At 48.6% G+C, this 20,675-nt stretch overlaps 6 protein-coding genes across 6 annotated transcripts; 4 read left to right on the top strand and 2 right to left on the bottom strand.

The window, feature by feature from the left end:
* Window positions 1–207: 207 nt before the first annotated feature.
* Pmar_PMAR016595 (HSP90 co-chaperone, putative) lies at window positions 208–1,271 on the bottom strand (the record flags this gene model as incomplete). The annotated part of the gene is made up of 6 exons (XM_002780354.1): window positions 208–395; window positions 440–482; window positions 531–587; window positions 888–972; window positions 1,024–1,127; window positions 1,170–1,271. 6 exons carry the CDS (start codon window positions 1,269–1,271, stop codon window positions 208–210), a joined length of 579 nt encoding a protein of 192 aa, XP_002780400.1.
* A 615-nt stretch (window positions 1,272–1,886) lies between these two features.
* On the top strand, window positions 1,887–5,145 carry Pmar_PMAR016594 (mitogen-activated protein kinase 1, putative; the record flags this gene model as incomplete). The annotated part of the gene is made up of 15 exons (XM_002780353.1): window positions 1,887–1,989; window positions 2,296–2,436; window positions 2,486–2,635; window positions 3,009–3,059; window positions 3,105–3,206; window positions 3,303–3,397; window positions 3,443–3,520; window positions 3,566–3,661; window positions 3,709–3,798; window positions 3,846–3,930; window positions 3,986–4,056; window positions 4,105–4,234; window positions 4,283–4,372; window positions 4,836–4,888; window positions 4,941–5,145. 15 exons carry the CDS (start codon window positions 1,887–1,889, stop codon window positions 4,995–4,997), a joined length of 1,392 nt encoding a protein of 463 aa, XP_002780399.1. The 3' UTR covers window positions 4,998–5,145.
* Window positions 5,146–7,671: 2,526 nt separating this feature from the next.
* Pmar_PMAR016593 (conserved hypothetical protein) lies at window positions 7,672–10,949 on the top strand. The gene has a single exon (XM_002780352.1). The coding sequence runs from the start codon at window positions 7,681–7,683 to the stop codon at window positions 10,816–10,818; it is 3,138 nt and encodes a 1,045-aa protein (XP_002780398.1). The 5' UTR covers window positions 7,672–7,680; the 3' UTR covers window positions 10,819–10,949.
* A 636-nt stretch (window positions 10,950–11,585) lies between these two features.
* Window positions 11,586–15,013, top strand: Pmar_PMAR016592 (conserved hypothetical protein; the record flags this gene model as incomplete). The annotated part of the gene is made up of 1 exon (XM_002780351.1): window positions 11,586–15,013. One exon carries the CDS (start codon window positions 11,586–11,588, stop codon window positions 14,736–14,738), a length of 3,153 nt encoding a protein of 1,050 aa, XP_002780397.1. The 3' UTR covers window positions 14,739–15,013.
* Window positions 15,014–15,702: 689 nt separating this feature from the next.
* On the top strand, window positions 15,703–19,122 carry Pmar_PMAR016591 (conserved hypothetical protein). The gene has a single exon (XM_002780350.1). It carries the CDS (start codon window positions 15,726–15,728, stop codon window positions 18,876–18,878), a length of 3,153 nt encoding a protein of 1,050 aa, XP_002780396.1. The 5' UTR covers window positions 15,703–15,725; the 3' UTR covers window positions 18,879–19,122.
* Window positions 19,123–20,179: 1,057 nt separating this feature from the next.
* On the bottom strand, window positions 20,180–20,628 carry Pmar_PMAR016590 (conserved hypothetical protein; the record flags this gene model as incomplete). Its single annotated transcript, XM_002780349.1, has 4 exons — window positions 20,180–20,222; window positions 20,271–20,350; window positions 20,393–20,547; window positions 20,595–20,628. The coding sequence occupies 4 exons, from the start codon at window positions 20,626–20,628 to the stop codon at window positions 20,180–20,182; spliced, it is 312 nt and encodes a 103-aa protein (XP_002780395.1).
* Between the last annotated feature and the right edge of the window lie 47 nt (window positions 20,629–20,675).

The raw sequence follows: 20,675 nt of genomic DNA, 5'->3' as shown, positions 1-20,675 counted from the left end.
CTGAGAGTAAAAAAAAACAAAAATTTCCTCCCAAAATTCCTCAGAAAATTCATTCTCCAAAAAAAAATGAATAAAATTTCCAACTCCCCACTAATCTTCACTATCGTATTAACTCCAGACATTTTCGCAATAATATTTTCCAACCACACTGACCTGCGAATTTTTTCTTGCAAAAAATTGCAAATTTTCAGGCGAGCCCACAGAGACTCATTCCGCTTCCCATAAGAGTACGTTAGTAATGTTTGCTGCCTTGTCATTCTCCTTGTTATGAGCCTCCTCTACCACACCGGTCGTTACTTTCTTCTCAGTAGTAACCACCGGCTCGTCGAGGTCTGGCAGGTCTTCATCGTCACTCTCATCATCCGAGTTGGGAAGAGCTCCCGGATTTCCTTGACCTAATACATATCCTAGCAGGAAAAACACACAAGTTTAGTTTTACTCATAAAATTCTCCATACCCTCCATATCGAAAGGGTTTCCGGACTGAAAAAATTGCGAATGGCATAAGGAGAGATGAAAAGTAGACTTTACCTGTTGAGAATCTTCACCGTCATCCCATCGTGCCCAGTCGATTTGAATCCAGGAGGCCTGAGCAAGAAGCGGACCTCATTTGTATCTTAATAACATGAACCTAAGATATTTCCTAAAAAAAGGATCATATATTAAAATATAATTACATATATAAATACGTATATCTCTATTGGTAATATATTGGAGTTTCACGGGCCGTGATGCGAAAAACACTGGTGAAAAATATATTTCACGACCACTGCATATCACCGCGAATATCGGGTTTTTCCACAGAGTATTACGCCACTTCACGTTAAACGGGTGAAACTCCAAACTATAAAGTAATAAATCAATATCTATTATTATAAAAATTCTCACTCTGATTTTTTCACTCGTTAAACGAGGCCACTCATCATCGTCCTTTTTCTTGAGACAGAACTCAACAAGTCTCTTCTGGGAATATCTGAGGAAACGAAAAAATTAACCTTTCATATCGCACTGATTCGTCACCTACTTAGAATCTGCTGGAACTATCTCTGCGAAAAAAGTGATCTCGAAGGCGTACTTGTCGCCGTGGGAGACTCCGGAAAAGCTCAAGCAGGTAGGTTGGAGGTCGACCTGAATTGTATCATAGCATATGGAAGGATAGGGTAAGGATACCTTCATGTCTTGTACGCCAGAAAGGTCCACGGTAAGCCATATGTGCTCGGCACGCTGAGCCCACTTGAGAGTAGGCCGAAGTGTGGTATTAACCGCGGACATGATATAAAACTATCATAGGTAAGCAGGACTTCAACCGAACAGAAAGGCCCTAGGTTGACAGCACCAATGAGAGTAGTCGTGTAAGAGAAATGTAATGGTAAATTTCAGAGTAGCACCACTAGGAACTTGCTGATCGGTTTGGGAAGGCGGAGCGAAGCGTTTTTGGAAGCGCACTTTTAATTTTCGGCGTATCTTTGTCATCCATCTCCTTTGCGTCACGAATATTCTGCTAGAGGACGAATTACTGTTGTTGTTGTTATGAGGAACTCCTGCTAACTCTAGAGAGTTTCAAGCTGAAGATAAACAACAACACATATGCATATTCATATACAATAAGAAATCATTAATAACAACTGTACTGCATTAACCCTGGGCTCTCGAGAATAGTGAATAAATGTTTCCTTCGGTGCTCGTATAACCGACCATGTTGGAAATGTGTATTACTATTTATATCACCTTCATAACCATTCAATAGAGATGCTCTTTGAATTGGGTATGCATTTCCACCTCTTTAGGAATCAAAAACTTATTTTTTCAATTATTTAGTTCACAACGTGCATACCGCTCCATGAGTTCATCGTAGCGCTCTGTCCCGCTTGTCTCCACCTATACTAAATGGCGAACCGTCCATTTAAACCAGGCGCGATGATCCCATGCGGACCAGCAGATCCTCCCGTTAACGTCCTAGGGCAAAGCATGGTCCTCTATCGCAGTGCTGGTACTATGGGAAAACGATAGTTATTATTAACTTCGTGAAAGGCAAAGGAAAATTCCATGTGAAAATCTATCACGACTTGATCTTGGTGACGTTCTGTTAACCTTTGTATTCCACGGAAAAAACACAAGTTAGAATTATATAGTATCTCCTTCCAACGTTGGTGCGAGTAAGGGTTTGTAATATGTACTGGTATGTAGGAAAACGACTTTTTTATGTTGATAGGAAAACTATTTAATGAGTAAATAGTTTATTATTATTCTCAAAAAAGTCTAATTTGGTAATATATTGCCCTATTTCACATCTCAGAGGGCGTATCTTTTTCTGCACCCTACGATTTGAGAGTGTTCAGCGTGTTGGGCAGTGGAGCGTATGGTACCGTTGTGGCCGCTGAGAAAGTGGTCACGCCCCCTTCTGAGGGTAGTCGATCAGAGACCTCTGAACAGGAAGGTAGTAGGAGGCGGGAAACGCCGGTCGTTAGTTATGTAATTTCCCTCAGATTTGTCGGCGGTGGTGGCGGTTAAAAAATTCCTGAATCCTCTCTCACACGTGGTGTATGCTAAAAGGACCCTGAGGGAGATCAGATTCTTACGTCATCTGAGGCATGAGAATATCATTGAACTTGAGTCCATATATGTGTCTGGAGCGAGTAGTACTAGCGGGATAATAGTAGTAATGGTGGTCGAGTAGGTATTGGTTAGAATACATAACCTTATTAATATAACTACAATAGTAGTGGTTAAACCAGTGGGTAACCACCCTAGTAGTGGTTGAAAATTACACAACGTTATCATAACATAAGCGAGTTATTATAATTCATAGCAGTTGTACTTATAGTACAGCAATACTCATAATAGTTAATATTGAGTTGTAGAATTGGTGACGTTGATGGTAGTACTAGTTGAGGGATAGCTACGACTATCTGGACAAAGTTGTATCAAGATATAAACGTTTCGGAGCTATTCGTTGCACTACTCCTCGTTGCATTTGGATGTCAATAGTTGTAATTATCACTTTATTAGGTCAGCATGATTTTGGTGACATTTATGTAGTAACGGACGTGATGGACACTGGTAAGTGACTGGGGTCAGTTTGTTAGGCTTCAGTCCTTTGAGCAGATCTGGGGTATATCATCCGCTCTGGGCAACCGATTACATTGGCACATGTCAAGTTTTTCTTGTACCAAATCTTGAGGGCGGTGAAGTATATTCACTCAGCGGGTAGTAGAGGGGAGCATATGGGGTCGAACTCGGGTCGTTCGCGAGGAAGTGCAGCGGCATAACTACTAGCCCATATGGAGCGCTCTTTCATTGAAGGTATAATTCATCGGGACATAAAGCCAAAGAACATACTTGTGTCCAAGACGTGCGACCTAAAGATTTGCGACTTTGGATTGGCCCGACTGACGCAGGTAATGCTACCGAGGCTTACGAAAATGTTTGCAATGGTCGTTTAGGAGGGATCGAAAGCGTTGCCAGGGACAGTGGGAGCTATGACGGAATATGTGTGTACGCGATGGTACAGAGCTCCTGAGGTAGAGGCGATTTCTCAAAGTTACGGGAAGATAATAAATTGTCAGGTGATTTGTTGTTGGTCAAAATATTCTTATCCGATTGATATGTGGTCAATTGGATGCGTATTGGCAGAAATGTTCGTACGAAGAACTATTCTAAAGGTAGTGTGTGAAGAATCTAAGGTGACTTGGGAGATTTATGGTATCAGGGAAACTCCACGATTGACCAGTTGGAGAAAATATGTACACTATTGGGTTCGCCTGATGACGAAGAGATTGATAAAATCCCGAATGATAAGGTACGTCGAGATGTGCGATAGTTATATGCCTAAGTTGATGAACTCAGGCAAGGAAGTACTTGAAGATGAGGCCACAGCGATTGCCGAAGAAGTCTCTGGTCGATACCTACCCGGAGATCATGAAGGAGGGAGGTAATGGTAGTTATAATGACAGGTGTGGGATTCGAACCTGGGTGCATCGGTGTAGGGGAGGAAGCTGTACATATGGTTGACTCGTTGGTCCAATTTGACCCTGAGAAGAGACTTACTGTTGAGGAGGTCTGCGGGACTCAAGAAGCGCGGTCGTCCCCACTTTTGGTCATTCAGGCGATATCGGACCCGTTCATGGAACAGTTGCATGACCCTAACGACGAGCCGGTGTTTGAGAGCGGCCCTGTAGATCCTCAGGAATTCGCCTTCGAGAGACGGAAGGTCGATCGTGATATGCTCAGGAGCGGTAGTACTGACTGGCACATTGTAGTTAATATGCTGTTGTTATTGTTAGAGCTACTCAAGGAGGTATTTTGGTATCATCCACATCTCGGCGAGGCGGGTTTGGGTCCATTAAGGTCATCCTATGATACGCCTTCTACAGGTGAGGAAGTGGTCCTTTTATAATAAAAGGACATAGTGAATAGAAGTTTTACTCACTATGTTCTCCTATAGTGTAGCCACTCTGACTAGTATTCTACTCAATGCTTATCAATATGTGTATGTTAGGATTAGATAACTCAACAAGAGTTATAAACAAGTGGTTCTTAACTAATGATCAATACAGTAATCATAAAGTATACGCTAGGCTAGCAAGGGAGACTAGTATCACAAGAATCTAAAAGTACAGAAGACACTTGTGTACAATATTTCCTCACAGTGTACTACGGACGTATGTACTGGAGTAATTGTTGAGAAAGACTGCAAAACACACAGTGCTGTACCACAGAACGTATAGGGTGTGCACGCTCCGTCTTACACTAAATGTGGAAGGTGTGGTATTTCTCGCATAATTTCATCCAGCATTTACTTTATCCCCCATTCTGTGTCGCTATGGTGGGGCTTAGGTGACGACTTCCTGTCTCAAGAGGAGCAGGAGAAGGAGTGGGAGCACGAGGAGGTCGGTCTCGGTCGTCTTTGAGGATTGTTCGAAAGTTCCTTGCTGCTCTCAGGCACTCGAAGAAGACGGTCAGGTGCCTTCGTTGGGGAGCAATGTAACGTTGAAATAACTTACGTCGTTCGATAATGACGCTTCTACTTTTTATCATACTCAAAAGGCGCTCGCGATTAGATTGGACCGCTGTAGCGCTGAGATCTAATGTGTTGATCACGTAATGGTTCAGTCAATGCTTCTGCTCGTTACGCAAGCTGCCAACGGCTTCAACCTACTGTATTTCCCTCTATTCTTTGGTTGGTCTCGGAGTTGAGTTTTTCTGGGGAAGTGGGGAGAAAACGGTGCGCGTGAGTACTTCGGCGTCGTGTGAGATACACAAGCAAAAAGTTTACATGATCATAGAAATGCTCATGGAATTTCGAACCATCTTTTAAGGGTGTGTACACAGTCGTTGAGGTGACCTTTAATGGACTTTGGTGGTACTCTGCATGACGTGGTAGTGAAACCTTTGGTAGTGGTGTTCATAGCCAAGGTGAGCACAGCAGCTGAAGAGGCTATTTTGAATCGATTCATCAGGTCTGCATCAGCTCGTTGTTCACAGCGTTCCAGCTTTCTCAATCCTTCGACGTAGCACTCTATTCACGAGAAGAAATCATGCACATGTTGGGTCTCGGGTAGAAAACATGACGTGGTTGCAAAGGGCCAGTCTTGACGTAGGTACGTCGTAGTGGTTCTTCTATTGGATAGTCGACTCAACGACGGTGTCACGGCCTTCCTCAATTTCGCCGCGGTGAGTGCGGGCGTACAATTACGGCCTTTGATGAGTGTTGTGATTTCAGATGTGTTTGGCTTGAGCCATCGGCTCTTTGACTGGCAGTCTTTTGATCGACGATCAAATGTCCCTTGTTTATTCACATGACATGTTGACGGCTCACATAAGGTCGAGACGTGCTATCTTTCGTATGTTGTGTTTCAAACTATGTGTTATTGTGATGCCTGGGTCGGATGGCTCAACCACTGGGATAGTTAGTGGCAACTGAATCCCTTCACCCCTTGAAGAGGGGCTCTTAAATAGATTGTGTGAGTTGGGCATCTGAGGATGGGCGATACACGGGATAATGTAAACGATGCAAACATGGAAATGAGTGCTGTGAACAGGACCGATCATGCACGTATCACCGTCGGGGTCTCGACATTCTGCGTGAGTAAGACATAAGATCCCTAGGGAATACCCTAGACTGGGATCGAGTCGTAGCAACGCAACGCAACGCAACGCAATGCTTATTGCCGGGCTTTACGGGCTAGCAGCCGATCGCCCTCAAACGTACAATAGCCGGCTCAGAAGCACCCAAAGAGACAGTGAGGCTATAACCCCGTCGACATCAGAGATATGTGGCTGCTACTACTACAACGAGAGAGAAAGGTAGATAATGCAAAGAGCGGGGCCAGGTATAATACCTAAAATAGGAAAAAGGGCGTAAAATGATAGGGGAAGAAATACAACTACTATAAAGAGGACGATATAGACCCCAGGCAGCTCTAACATATGCACAGGTGATGACATCGCACGATATATGCTACGAGAAGCACAGGGAGGGTAATGAACCACCAGAACAGGGTTTACACGGCAGACAGAAGACAGCTGCGGTTGGGTAGGGGGAGTAAGTCAAGTCGACGACAGTACAGTACAGTAGACGCTCCTCTTGCTCCTTCGGGACTCGGCAGAATACACCGGGGATCATAACATGAACACGGCGATGGTGAACATGGACAGTAAGATTGTCGAAAGCGAGAAGACATCGCGATGGTTACCGGTTCATACAGTAGACCATGGTAGACCATGCTCGCTGCAAAACCAACTGAGGCAGTATTCGAAAAGCATAATAGCCCACGGCCAGTGGTGCTGCACGTAGTGTTGACGTCTTGTCCGCCAAACGATTTCAGGCACGACGCCGAATTGATAGTACCTGGAACGACAAGGAAGAACGACTAACGCGGGACGAATGCGAATGCATTAAATGAGACACCTGAGCGAAAGAACACGGGAGCAACTGTTGGGCAAAGACAGTGGCAAGTACGGCGTAACTCAGGGGAAAGAAAGGCCGAAGCCTGACAAAAGCCAGGGGAAAGGTGAAAGCAATCCTCGACAAGTAGACAGTGATGCACGAATATCATGAGACAAAATCGTGAGAAAGAACGGTGTGGCATGAGCTATAATGCAAGGGTAAGATACAGCAGGTATACACATAGTAGCAGCCCGCCGAATGAAACGCTAGAAAATAGCTAAACAGGCATCAACGGAGAGAAACCCCACCATACTCCAAGGCACCCGCTGAGGGATGTACGAGTATAGGCAGAGGTGGTCAAGGCTTGGCACCGGCTATACCGAACCGGTCACCCCCACGCCACGTTGAGGCGCCAAGACCTGTGGGGGCGAGTCGTAGCAGTCGCCGATATATGGGTCGGGTCTGCTGGGAAAATCGTGGAGGGCAAAATGCTGAAACTTGTCACGCTTCGCTCCGTCTAACGTGCGCGTGCAGGATTCGCACAACTGAGCAGTCACGATAGTCTTGCTCGCGATGCACTCAGGGTTATGACTCGAGGACCCTACAGAGGTTTCCGAACATGCACAATCACACTACTGTAGTTAGCGGTTTATCGCACTCTGATCATCGGAAGTATGGCCAACATGACAAGTTCCATAGCTCGTTGTTGACTGTGTTCATATCCTAGTTACCGATCCCTTGTCGATGAGTGTTTTCAGTAGAGCGCAAGATTCGTTTATTTTTCCAACTGTCATGGCTTCAGTCGACGCTCATCTGAGAGGCAGTGAGCCCCACCTTCTCAACCACGACCCAACATCCCTTGTCACTGGCTCAGCCTTTGGTACTATGACTGAGGCCGCAGTGGTCTTCGTCGCATTAAGCTTCATGTACGCTCTCAAGGGTCTTGGTTCGCCTGTTACCGCTACCAGAGGCAACGCTGCTGGTTCTATTGGCATGCTAGTGGCGGTCGTCTTCGCTTTCTATGATCCCCACTTTACTTCCAAGTCACTCGAGATCGCACTTATCTGCTTCGCTGTGGCCGCCGTTGCAGGAATCATGATTGCTAACAAGGCTAAGATGATTATGATGCCACAGATGGTTGCCGGCTTTCACGCCATGGTCGGCCTAGCCGCTGTCATGGTCGCCTTTGCTCGTTACTTCGATCCCGCCGAGGAGATGAGTGCTGGTCACTTGGTTGAGACTATGATTGGTATATTCTTCGGTGCCATGACCCTTACCGGTTCCATTGTTGCTTGTGGCAAGCTACATGGAATTATCCGTTCTAAGGCCCTTCTTCTCCCCTTCCGTCACTGGATCAACGCTAGCATCTGTGTCGTCTCAGTTGTGCTAACGGTTTACCTTTGTATCATTGGTAAGGGGACTCAGGGTGGTGCGATCTGCATTGGTATTGAGATGGCAGTCTGCCTTTATCTCGGTTGGGCTCTCGTCATGTCCATCGGTGGCGCTGATATGCCTGTTGTTGTCTCCATGCTGAACTCCTACTCCGGTTGGACTACCGTTGCCTGTGGTTTCATGCTTTCCAACACGATCCTTATCATCGCCGGTTCTCTTATTGGTTCTTCTGGTGCCATCCTTTCTTACATCATGTGCAAGGGTATGAACCGTTCCTTCACCTCCGTCATTCTTGGTGGCTTTGGTGTCGAGGAGGGCCACACCGTTGAGGTCACTGGTACTGTTACTGAAACCAATGTTGATGAAGTCTCTCATGATTTGCTCAACGCAAAGTCTGTCATCATTGTTCCCGGCTACGGTATGGCCGTGGCTCGTTGCCAGCAGTCTGTAGCCGGCATTGCCGAGCTTCTGAGGTCGCAAGGCACTAAGGTTGAGTTCGCCATTCACCCCGTCGCTGGTCGTTTGCCGGGCCATATGAACGTCTTGTTGGCGGAGGCTAACGTCCCCTATGATATCGTTAAGGAGATGGACGACGTCAATCCTCAATTCCCCACCACTGACGTATCCATTGTTTGCGGTGCCAACGATATCGTCAATCCGCTGGCCGTTGAGGACCTCTCCTCGCCCATCGGGGGCATGCCCGTTCTTGAGGTATGGAAGGCTACTCGATGTGTTGTCATGAAGCGTTCCATGGCCACTGGCTACTCTGGTATTGAGAACCCCTTGTTCTACAAGGAGAATACTCGTATGCTCTTCGGCAACGCCAAAACACGTACTCAGGAGATTCTGGCTGAACTGCAGAATCTCACGAAAGACCTACAGCCTGCTGCTACATCTGGCGGGAATGCTACTACTCCTCTACTAGCTGCTGAGACGAAACCCGAGCCGCAAAAGGTCAAGGAGTATCCGCCGACGAAGAAGATCATAGGCGTCTTGAATGAGACTAAAAATTCTGAGGAGACTCGTGTTGCAATCGCACCGAATGTGGTGTCCAAGTTCCGAGAGATGGGGTATGGTTTCGTTATGGAAAGCGGATGCGGAGACAAGGCCTCCTTCCCTGACCGCTATTATGCCACTGAGGGTTGCAAGTTGGTGAAGACGCCTGCAGAGGTGTTCAAGGCTGCTGACATAATCTGCAAGATCAATACACTGACGGAAGATGATATCAAGTCGTTGAGGAAGGGTCAGATCGTGGTTACTTACTTGTGGCCCGCCTTCAACCCCGAGTTGCTCAAGACTCTTGCTGCTAAGGGTGTGACTGCCATGTCTGTCGACGCTGTTCCCCGAATCACTCGAGCCCAGAAGTTGGATACTTTGTCCTCTATGGCCAACATGGGTGGCTACAAGGCTATTATTGAGGCTTTCCATCTTTTGCCTCGTTTTTCCAAGCCCCTAACTACTGCAGCAGGTGCGGTGCCAGCAGCGAGGGTCTTCATCATCGGTGCCGGTGTAGCTGGCCTTTCGGCAGTTGGCACCGCCCGTTCCCTTGGTGCTGTTGTTGTTGCAAATGATACCCGTTCTGTTGTGAAAGAGCAGGTCGAGTCTATGGGCGCCGAGTTCGCTGAGGTCCCGGTTAAGGAAGAGGGTGCTGGTTCTGGTGGTTATGCTAAGGTCATGTCCGACGAGTTCCGCCAGGCCCAGATGCAACTTTATGCTAAGTTGAGTGCCGACTCCGATGTTGTTGTCACCACCGCCCAGATCCCCGGCAAGCCCGCTCCTCTGCTTATCACCAAGGAGATGGTTCGCTCAATGAGGCCCGGCTCTGTTATTGTTGATCTCGCCGCTCAGCAGGGTGGTAACTGTGAGCTCACTCAGAAGGACAAGACTTTCCTTGACCCCGAGAGCGGTGTGACCATAGTTGGTGAATCTAACCTGGCTCGTTTCATGCCTGCTCAGGCTTCCGAGCTCTTCGCCGCTAACATGGGTCACTTGTTCAAGCACATGGGCGATGCAGGCAACCTTGACAATGCTATAGACAACCCAGATGAGGTCATCGAACCGATCCGTTGCACATACCGCGGTCAGGTTACGTGGAAGCCAGCAGCTCCCCCAGCTGCGCCTCCGCCTAAGGCAAAACCTGCTAATCCTACTCCTCCAGTTGAGAAGCCAGAAAAGAAGGAACAATCGAACTTCTCTAAATGGCTCAATTTTTTCATTCTTCTGCTGGTCGTTGGGGTTATCTGTATCGCTGCTGGCTTCAGTAACGACATGCAACTCGTAACCCAGTTGATGGCGTTCGTTATGGCGGTCATTATTGGCTATTTTTTGGTTTGGAGCGTGGACCCAGCTCTACACACTCCTTTGATGTCGGTAACCAATGCCATTTCTGGTATCATTGTCGTCGGAGCAATGACGCAGCTCTCAGCTCAAGGTCACATGGCTGCGGTCTGTGCTATTATCGGTACATTCTGTGCATCGTTTAACATTTTCGGTGGTTTCTGGATTACTAAACGTATGCTGGGTATGTTCCGAAGGTGAAGTTTATGTTAACAAGCAGTCGCAACGATTATGTTTTTTCCAAAAAATGCCACACCTTTCGCTAGGCTGGAGTCTCGAGCGATGTTTCCTTGCGTATAGCAATGGACAGTTCTATAGCTAACGGCATGATGTTAGGTGTATAAGGTGATTCATTCTAGTCGAAAAGATGAGATTCGTAGTTGCATGATTGCTGTATTGAGTCGATCGTTACGTTAGCTTGAATGGATCAAGTCCATTGTATAAGACAGTTGGCTAGCAAACTGGTTTATCTCACGGATGAGTCGTGTTTATCCAGTATAAAGGGTTGGTCTGGACTGATGAAAAACTCGCTCGCCCGATCATGGAGACAACACAAAGCGTCAAGCTTTGGCCTGTTAGTTGTTAGAGTAATAAAGGAGTTAAATTAGGGGTCATCCACGTAGTCAGCTTCGTTCGTATGAGTAGAACGCTGCTCTTATCGTATAATGTGGATTGTCGGCGGGGTTTACGGAAGATGGGCGTGAAAAGCTAATTTTTCCCCGTTGATCGGCCCTATTCGGCCACATCGATCAAGCTATAGCGTTTCTGGCCCAATCTTGAGTGCCGGTTAGAGGTGGCTTTATTGCGATCCTATAGGTGTCGGGAATTGAGCCTTATTCTTGGCATCGAGCATTGATCGTAGGCTATGGAAACAGGTAGCAAACTGACTGAGTACTGGTGGAGTTTGCTGTGTTGAAGGTTTGATGAGGAGTGTTTTCTTAATGTAGTGTCGTATTGTTAGTCCACAAATGCGATTCTTCATCTACGCCATCTCGTGCGCTGTAGCAGCTGCTACCGAACTGAGAGGGAGCACCGTCGAGCTCCCCGCTATCCAGGATGAGAGTGCCAGTCTCATCTCTATGAACGAGGCTGCTGTCGTCTTCGTTGGCATGTGTTTCATGTATGCTTTGAGGGGTCTTGGTTCTCCTGAGACTGCCACTAAGGGTAACATGGCCGGTGTCATCGGTATGCTTGTTGCCATCATCTTCGCCTGCTTCGACCCCCGCTTCACTCATCATTCGGGTGTTCTTGCTATCATCTGCTTTGTCATCGCGGCTGTCTGTGGTCTTTGGCTCTCGTCTAAGGCTACTATGATTGTGATGCCTCAGATGGTCGCTGGCTTCCATGCTAGTGTCGGTTTTGCTGCCGTTATGGTCGCCTACGCTCGTTACTTCGATGCTCAGGAGATGATGAACGCTGGCCACTTGGTCGAGACTATGATTGGTATCTTCTTCGGTGCCATGACTCTCACCGGTTCCATTGTTGCTTGTGGCAAGTTGCAGGGTGTTATTCGCTCTAAGGCTCTCCTGCTTCCCTTCCGTCACTGGATTAACGCTGGCATCTGCCTCGCTTCCATCCTGCTCACCGTTTGGTTGTGCATGGTTGGTAAGGGTACCACTACTGGTATGTGGATCATTATTGCCACCACTATTATCTGCCTTTATCTCGGTTGGGCTCTCGTCATGTCCATTGGTGGCGCTGATATGCCTGTTGTTGTCTCCATGTTGAACTCCTACTCCGGTTGGACTACCGTTGCCTGTGGTTTCATGCTTTCCAACACGATCCTTATCATCGCTGGTTCTCTTATTGGTTCTTCTGGTGCCATCCTTTCTTACATCATGTGCAAGGGTATGAACCGTTCCTTTACCTCCGTCATTCTTGGTGGCTTTGGTGTTGAAGAGGGTCACACCGTTGAGGTCACTGGTACCGCTACTGAGACTAATGTCGATGAGGTTGCCGAGAAAATGATTAACGGCAAGTCTGTCATCATTGTTCCCGGCTACGGTATGGCTGTTGCTCGTTGCCAGCAGACTGTCGCTGGTATCGCTGACTGCCTCCGCACTCATGGTGTCAAGGTCCAGTTTGCCATTCACCCCGTCGCTGGTCGTTTGCCGGGCCATATGAACGTTTTGTTGGCCGAGGCTAACGTCCCTTATGATATCGTTAAGGAGATGGATGAGGTCAATCCCGAGTTCCCCACCACGGATGTGTCTCTCATTATCGGAGCCAACGATATCGTCAACCCCATGGCCGTTGAGGATCTTTCCTCGCCCATTGGAGGCATGCCCGTTCTTGAGGTGTGGAAGGCTAAGACCTGCGTCGTCATGAAGCGTTCCATGGCCACTGGCTACTCTGGTATTGAGAATCCCTTGTTCTACAAGGAGAATACTCGTATGCTCTTCGGTAATGCTCACGAAAAGACACAGGAGTTGCTTGCTGCTCTCCAGGGTCTTGCCAAGGAGAAGAAGGTCACCACCGCTGACAACGCCTCCACTCCCCTTCTTGCTGAGGAGAAGAAGCCTGAGCCCGAGAAGGTTAAGGAGTATCCTCCGGCTCTCAAGACCATTGGTGTACTCGATGAGACTAAGAACAGCGATGAGACTCGTGTTGCTATCGCTCCTAATGTTGTGTCCAAGTTCCGCGATATGGGCTTCGCCTTCGTCATGGAGCGCAACTGTGGTGAGAAGGCTTCTTTCCCCGATCGCTACTATGCCGTTGAAGGATGCAAACTCGTTGACACCGCTGAAGAGGTTTACAAGGCGGCTGATGTCATCATCAAGATTAACACCTTGACTGATCAGGACTTCGCCAACCTTCGTCGTGGTCAGGTTGTGGTTACTTACTTGTGGCCCGCCTTCAACCCCGAGTTGCTCAAGACTCTTGCTGCTAAAGGTGTGACTGCCATGTCTGTCGACGCTGTTCCCCGAATTACTCGTGCCCAGAAGTTGGATACTTTGTCCTCTATGGCCAACATGGGTGGCTACAAGGCTATCATTGAGGCGTTCCATCTCTTGCCTCGTTTCGCTAAGCCTTTGACCACTGCCGCTGGTAGCGTTCCCGCCGCCAACGTCTTCATCATTGGTGCCGGTGTCGCTGGCCTTTCCGCCATCGGAACTGCTCGCTCTATTGGTGCTTTGGTTACTGCTAATGATACTCGTTCTGTTGTGAAGGAACAGGTTGAGTCCATGGGCGCCAAGTTCGCCGAGGTACCCTATAAGGAGGAAGGTGCTGGTTCTGGTGGTTATGCTAAGGAGATGTCTGAGGGATTCCACAAGGCCCAAATGCAGCTCTACTCTCAGGAGGTTAAGAAGGCTGATGTTGTTGTCACCACCGCCCAGATCCCCGGCAAGCCCGCTCCTCTGCTTATCACCAAGGAGATGGTTCGCTCAATGAGGCCCGGCTCTGTTATTGTCGATCTTGCCGCTCAGCAGGGTGGTAACTGTGAGCTCACTCAGAAGGACAAGACTTTCCTTGACCCCGAGAGCGGTGTGACCATCATTGGCCAGACCAACCTTGCTCGCTTCATGCCTGCTCAGGCTTCCGAGCTCTTCAGCGCCAACATGCGTTTCTTGTTCGACCAGATGAAGGGTGCGGCTGGTGTTGATGAGGCTCTCGCTCAGCCTGATGATGTTATCGGACCAATCCGTTGCACTTATCAGGGACAGGTTACATGGAAGCCTGTCGCTCGTCCTGCTCCCCCACCGGCCCCTAAGGCCCCTGCTGCCCCCAAGACCGAGGCTCCTGTTGAAGCCGAGAAGAAGCCTCAGACTGCTTTCTCTAAGTGGTTGAACTTCTTCCTCGTTCTCATTGTTGTCGGTGCTTGCTGTGCTGGTATCGGTGCTAGTCGTAGCGTCGCTTTGGTTGACCAGATGATGTCCTTCGTGATGGCTGTTATTGTCGGTTACTTCCTCGTCTGGGGTGTCGACCATGCCTTGCATACCCCTCTCATGTCTGAGACTAACGCCATCTCTGGTATCATCATCGTTGGCGCCATGCAGCAGCTCTCTGCTTGCGGTGCTTTCGCTCAGATTTGTGCCATCTTGGGTACCTTCGCTGCCGGATTCAATATCTTCGGTGGTTTCTGGATCACCAAACGCATGCTTGCCATGTTCCACCATTAAACGTTGCCAACTCGACAACTATCTATGGCTTTATTTAGTGTGGGAGTCTCTTGCTTCTCCCTTCCGACTTTGGGCCTGCTGTTACTATTGTTTACATCAACCGATCGAGCAATGTCGAAGGTGATTACTGGACTACGTTTGGAGGGGCTCATTTTTGCACGACCCTCTTGGGGTCATGCTTGATCATTCGATTGTTGGATGCGTGCATTTGCTTATTTGTCTGGCATATGTTTCTTGTTCCTCGCAGCCGGAATCCTTCAACCTTATACAATCGTAATTTCAGACGTTATTGTGTTCACGAGTGTTAACGACCAAACGAAGAAAAAGCAAAGTGATATAGGTTATACGATTGACGAGAGATCCTCAGTAAGTGCTATGCTGTTACCTGCTGGTCCCAGTTCCTTTTTCAGTATTAGCATAGTCCAGAACGGTATCTGTTGCTTCATGGAAATGGATCAGCAGAGTTGGTTTAGTCCGTTGAGGGCTGTGTGCTTTATGCCAGCGATACAGATGTGAATCGAATCTCTGCTCAAGAACAATTGTCACTCTCCACTGCCCCACCTTATGAATTGCAACGAGTTCATTCGCCCCTCAGCAACCCTCTCACATGAGTTCACCGCGTGTAAGTAATCTCCATCTTTAGTCTGAGAACTCTTGAGAGCAAGTATTCCTTGAGTACACTCGTTTAGGAGTATCAGGGAACGGGATCCATAATTCAGATGTCACTGGAGTGCTGCTTGGGAAAGATCGCTAAGAAGATACGATACATAGACAACACAAAGCGACAAGCTTTGGCAAGCTAGTACCTGCAATTGCTTCGTGAAATGGATGTTGTCGTCGTTCCTCTAGTTCACAAGTTCAGCGGTTGATATCAAGGGAGAATTTGGTATTCTCCTAGTATGAGAGCCAGTCATTTCAGTTTCATGACGATAGTCGTGAGGCTCACTTCATCGAATTTCGTTTCAGTACCGATTTTTTAGTCTAGGAATGCGCTTCTCCGTCATTGCCATCTCGTGCGCTGTAGCAGCTGCTACCGAACTGAGAGGGAGCACCGTCGAGCTCCCCGCTATCCAGGATGAGAGTGCCAGTCTCATCTCTATGAACGAGGCTGCTGTCGTCTTCGTTGGCATGTGTTTCATGTATGCTTTGAGGGGTCTTGGTTCTCCTGAGACTGCCACTAAGGGTAACATGGCCGGTGTCATCGGTATGCTTGTTGCCATCATCTTCGCCTGCTTCGACCCCCGCTTCACTCATCATTCGGGTGTTCTTGCTATCATCTGCTTTGTCATCGCGGCTGTCTGTGGTCTTTGGCTCTCGTCTAAGGCTACTATGATTGTGATGCCTCAGATGGTCGCTGGCTTCCATGCTAGTGTCGGTTTTGCTGCCGTTATGGTCGCCTACGCTCGTTACTTCGATGCTCAGGAGATGATGAACGCTGGCCACTTGGTCGAGACTATGATTGGTATCTTCTTCGGTGCCATGACTCTCACCGGTTCCATTGTTGCTTGTGGCAAGTTGCAGGGTGTTATTCGCTCTAAGGCTCTCCTGCTTCCCTTCCGTCACTGGATTAACGCTGGCATCTGCCTCGCTTCCATCCTGCTCACCGTTTGGTTGTGCATGGTTGGTAAGGGTACCACTACTGGTATGTGGATCATTATTGCCACCACTATTATCTGCCTTTATCTCGGTTGGGCTCTCGTCATGTCCATCGGTGGCGCTGATATGCCTGTTGTTGTCTCCATGTTGAACTCCTACTCCGGTTGGACTACCGTTGCCTGTGGTTTCATGCTTTCCAACACGATCCTTATCATCGCCGGTTCTCTTATTGGTTCTTCTGGTGCCATCCTTTCTTACATCATGTGCAAGGGTATGAACCGTTCCTTCACCTCCGTCATTCTTGGTGGCTTTGGTGTCGAGGAGGGTCACACTGTCGAGGTCACTGGTACTGTTACTGAAACCAATATTGATGAGGTTGCCGAGAAGATGATTAACGGCAAGTCTGTCATCATTGTTCCCGGCTACGGTATGGCTGTTGCTCGTTGCCAGCAGACTGTCGCTGGTATCGCTGACTGCCTCCGTACTCATGGTGTCAAGGTCCAGTTTGCCATTCACCCCGTCGCTGGTCGTTTGCCGGGCCATATGAACGTGTTGTTGGCCGAGGCTAACGTCCCTTATGATATCGTTAAGGAGATGGATGAGGTCAATCCCGAGTTCCCTAGCACGGATGTCTCCCTTGTCATCGGCGCCAACGATATCGTCAACCCCATGGCGGTTGAGGACCTTTCGTCGCCCATTGGAGGCATGCCCGTTCTTGAGGTGTGGAAAGCTAAGATCTGCGTCGTCATGAAACGTTCCATGGCTACTGGCTACTCTGGTATCGAGAACCCCCTGTTCTACAAGGAGAATACTCGTATGCTCTTCGGTAATGCTCACGAAAAGACACAGGAGTTGCTTGCTGCTCTCCAGGGTCTCGCCAAGGAGAAGAAGGTCACCACCGCTGACAACGCTTCCACTCCCCTCCTTGCTGAGGAGAAGAAGCCCGAGCCCGAGAAGGTTAAGGAGTATCCTCCGGCTCTCAAGACCATTGGTGTACTCGATGAGACTATGAACAGCGATGAGACTCGTGTTGCTATCGCCCCTAATGTCGTGTCCAAGTTCCGCGATATGGGCTTCGCCTTCGTCATGGAGCGCAACTGTGGTGAGAAGGCTTCTTTCCCTGATCGCTACTACGCCGTTGAAGGATGCAAACTCGTTGACACCGCTGAAGAGGTTTATAAGGCGGCTGATGTCATCATCAAGATTAACACCTTGACTGATCAGGACTTCGCTAACCTCCGTCGTGGTCAGGTTGTGATTACTTACTTGTGGCCCGCCTTCAACCCCGAGTTGCTCAAGACTCTTGCTGCTAAAGGTGTGACTGCCATGTCTGTCGACGCTGTTCCCCGAATTACTCGTGCCCAGAAGTTGGATACTTTGTCCTCTATGGCCAACATGGGTGGCTACAAGGCTATCATTGAGGCTTTCCATCTTTTGCCTCGTTTCGCTAAGCCTTTGACCACTGCCGCTGGTAGTGTTCCCGCCGCCAACGTCTTCATCATTGGTGCCGGTGTCGCTGGCCTTTCCGCCATCGGAACTGCTCGTTCTATTGGTGCTTTGGTTACTGCAAATGATACCCGTTCTGTTGTAAAGGAACAGGTTGAGTCTATGGGCGCCAAGTTCGCCGAGGTACCCTATAAGGAGGAAGGTGCTGGTTCTGGTGGTTATGCTAAGGAGATGTCTGAGGGATTCCACAAGGCCCAAATGCAGCTCTACTCTCAGGAGGTTAAGAAGGCTGATGTTGTTGTCACCACCGCCCAAATCCCCGGCAAGCCCGCTCCTCTGCTTATCACCAAGGAGATGGTTCGCTCAATGAGGCCCGGCTCTGTTATTGTCGATCTTGCCGCTCAGCAGGGTGGTAACTGTGAGCTCACTCAGAAGGACAAGACTTTCCTTGACCCCGAGAGCGGTGTGACCATCATTGGTCAGACCAACCTTGCTCGCTTCATGCCTGCTCAGGCTTCCGAGCTCTTCAGCGCCAACATGCGTTTCTTGTTCGACCAGATGAAGGGTGCGGCTGGTGTTGATGAGGCTCTCGCTCAGCCTGATGATGTTATCGGACCAATCCGTTGCACTTATCAGGGACAGGTTACATGGAAGCCTGCCGCTCGTCCTGCTCCCCCACCGGCCCCTAAGGCTCCTGCAGCCCCCAAGAACGATGCTCCTGTTGCAGCCGAGAAGAAGCCCCAGACTGCCTTCTCTAAGTGGTTGAACTTCTTCCTCGTTTTCGTTGTTGTCGGTGCTTGCTGTGCTGGTATCGGTGCTAGTCGCAGCGTCGCTTTGGTTGACCAGATGATGTCCTTCGTGATGGCTGTTATTGTCGGTTACTTCCTTGTCTGGGGTGTCGACCATGCCTTGCATACCCCTCTCATGTCTGAGACTAACGCCATCTCTGGTATCATTGTCGTTGGCGCCATGCAGCAGCTCTCTGCCTGCGGGGCCTTCGCTCAGATTTGTGCCATCTTGGGTACCTTCGCTGCCGGATTCAACATCTTCGGTGGTTTCTGGATCACCAAACGCATGCTTGCCATGTTCCACCGATAGACGTCGTTTACCCAGCAGCTACACAGCTTTATCTAGTATTGGGAAGTTTCCGACATTATGGAGGCTCTCCTCAAATGTGCTCTGGTGTTTGTCTGCTCAAAGGGAGCGACAACTCAAAGAAGGCTGGAGATGATGACTGAACTACCGTTTTTAGATGGTCCCCAGTAGGGTCCTACTTGTACATTCCATCGTGAAATACGCACATTCGCTACAACTTTCGGCGTACAATCGTTGTTCCTTGCAAACTTTTTTGTTGTGTTATGGTCAGTAGTTGTGAAACGGGTCATCAGGGAATCGTGAAAGGAAACTAGACAGTCCTTGCCTAAAAGATTGTATAGCTATCTTTTAGTCATATCAGTCTCAGGCCTTTGGGTCTAGTGATGGTAACATAGTGTAGCCTACACTATGTTATCATCACTAGACCTCTGTGCTACACTGGAGTCTGACCCAACCACACTGTGTAGTACGGTTATACTATTTTGTGAGTTATGTAAATCCTAGGACTAGAACATGAGGTCCCGGGATGCTAACCATAGCATAGTACGAATGTACCATTCTTGAAATGATACCAATATCAGGGCTAGAACCCGGGATGTCGTGATAGTCAACGCGGAATTCTACGCTTGGACCATCTAGGTAGTGAGTAGTTTTGTTGGCTGGAAGTAGGCTTGTTATCCCATAGCAATAGTCTCTTGGCAAAAGACTATTGCTGCCTAGTGTTTGTTCACTTTCCTTCTCTTATCTGAGAGGTTGACGGTGTGAAGTGGAAACAGCATTGACGCTCGTATACTCAGCGATCAGTTTCTGTCCCTTTTTAGCGAGTTTTGAAGTCTCATCGATCGCTCAGTGCTGTCATCGATAGCCCTTCCATAGGAGCCACGCTCGTCGTTAGGGCAGAGAGACCCTTCGATGACTCAGTGGAGGACACACCTAGTGGGCGATCTACACACCAAGTGATACCCATCGTAGAACCCTGTTTCGCATTGTTCAGTGAAGTCACGACAAGCTCAAGCGTTTCCATACATTGTATTTAATATTTCTGCCGTTCATCGGGGAGTGGTACGAGTGTGTCGGTGAGTGATACGGTTCACGAGACAGGCAGTCCATGTATTGACCAACTCAAGCAGACAATGATTTGCAATGAGGTTCATCCTCGTTGTTTAGGTTTCTAAGATGACGGCTTGGCCGATTCATCACAGTCACCGAGTGTATTATCCTTCCAATCAAAAAGTTTCCTCGACCAGATTGATGGGTGTATCGATGAAAACGACTTCATCGTAATGATGCTGATGACCAGCACACTAAACCGTCTGGCGGCAAGCCTTTAGGGCGTCCAAATAGTATCTGAATGTCAATCATGATGACCACCTGGACGGCCAACCCTAAACCTACTGGCACTGGGAAGCCTCCACAGCCTGGTCCATACACTGGTTGAGCTGGTCCTGCTGGACTTGGCACACATTACCAGAGCTCTGACAATAGAATACACCCTAGCCTATCAGAACAACCCTTACCTGACTGACTTGTTGTTGTTGCTGTGGTGCTGCTTGTGGTGGTGGTGGTGAGGTCGGCTCTCCCTCATGCCTGTGGACGACCTCAGTCTGTCTTGGTCCCATGACCGCATCAACCGCCCTGTTAGCCATCGAGAAGCCAGCACCAGTAGCCATACCTGAGTTAACCATCGTCACCAAGAGTGTTGGTCGTATTGGCCCTTACCAGACATCATTGACCCAGCAAGACCGCTCATCATGCCGCCCTGAACTGGAGCTGGCGGAGGGGCGTGTTGGGCATGAGTAG

Source organism: Perkinsus marinus, assembly GCF_000006405.1.
Source record: "Perkinsus marinus ATCC 50983 genomic scaffold scf_1104296944406, whole genome shotgun sequence".
Lineage (NCBI taxonomy): Eukaryota > Perkinsozoa > Perkinsida > Perkinsidae > Perkinsus > Perkinsus marinus.
Note: the sequence above shows the minus strand (reverse complement) of the source record. Positions and strands in the feature narration are given on the sequence as shown.

Bases quoted from the DNA above. Each gene is read 5' to 3' on its own strand.
- Pmar_PMAR016593 (XM_002780352.1), top strand. From the start codon at position 7,681: ATGGCTTCAGTCGACGCTCATCTGAGAGGCAGTGAGCCCCACCTTCTC.
- Pmar_PMAR016591 (XM_002780350.1), top strand. From the start codon at position 15,726: ATGCGCTTCTCCGTCATTGCCATCTCGTGCGCTGTAGCAGCTGCTACC.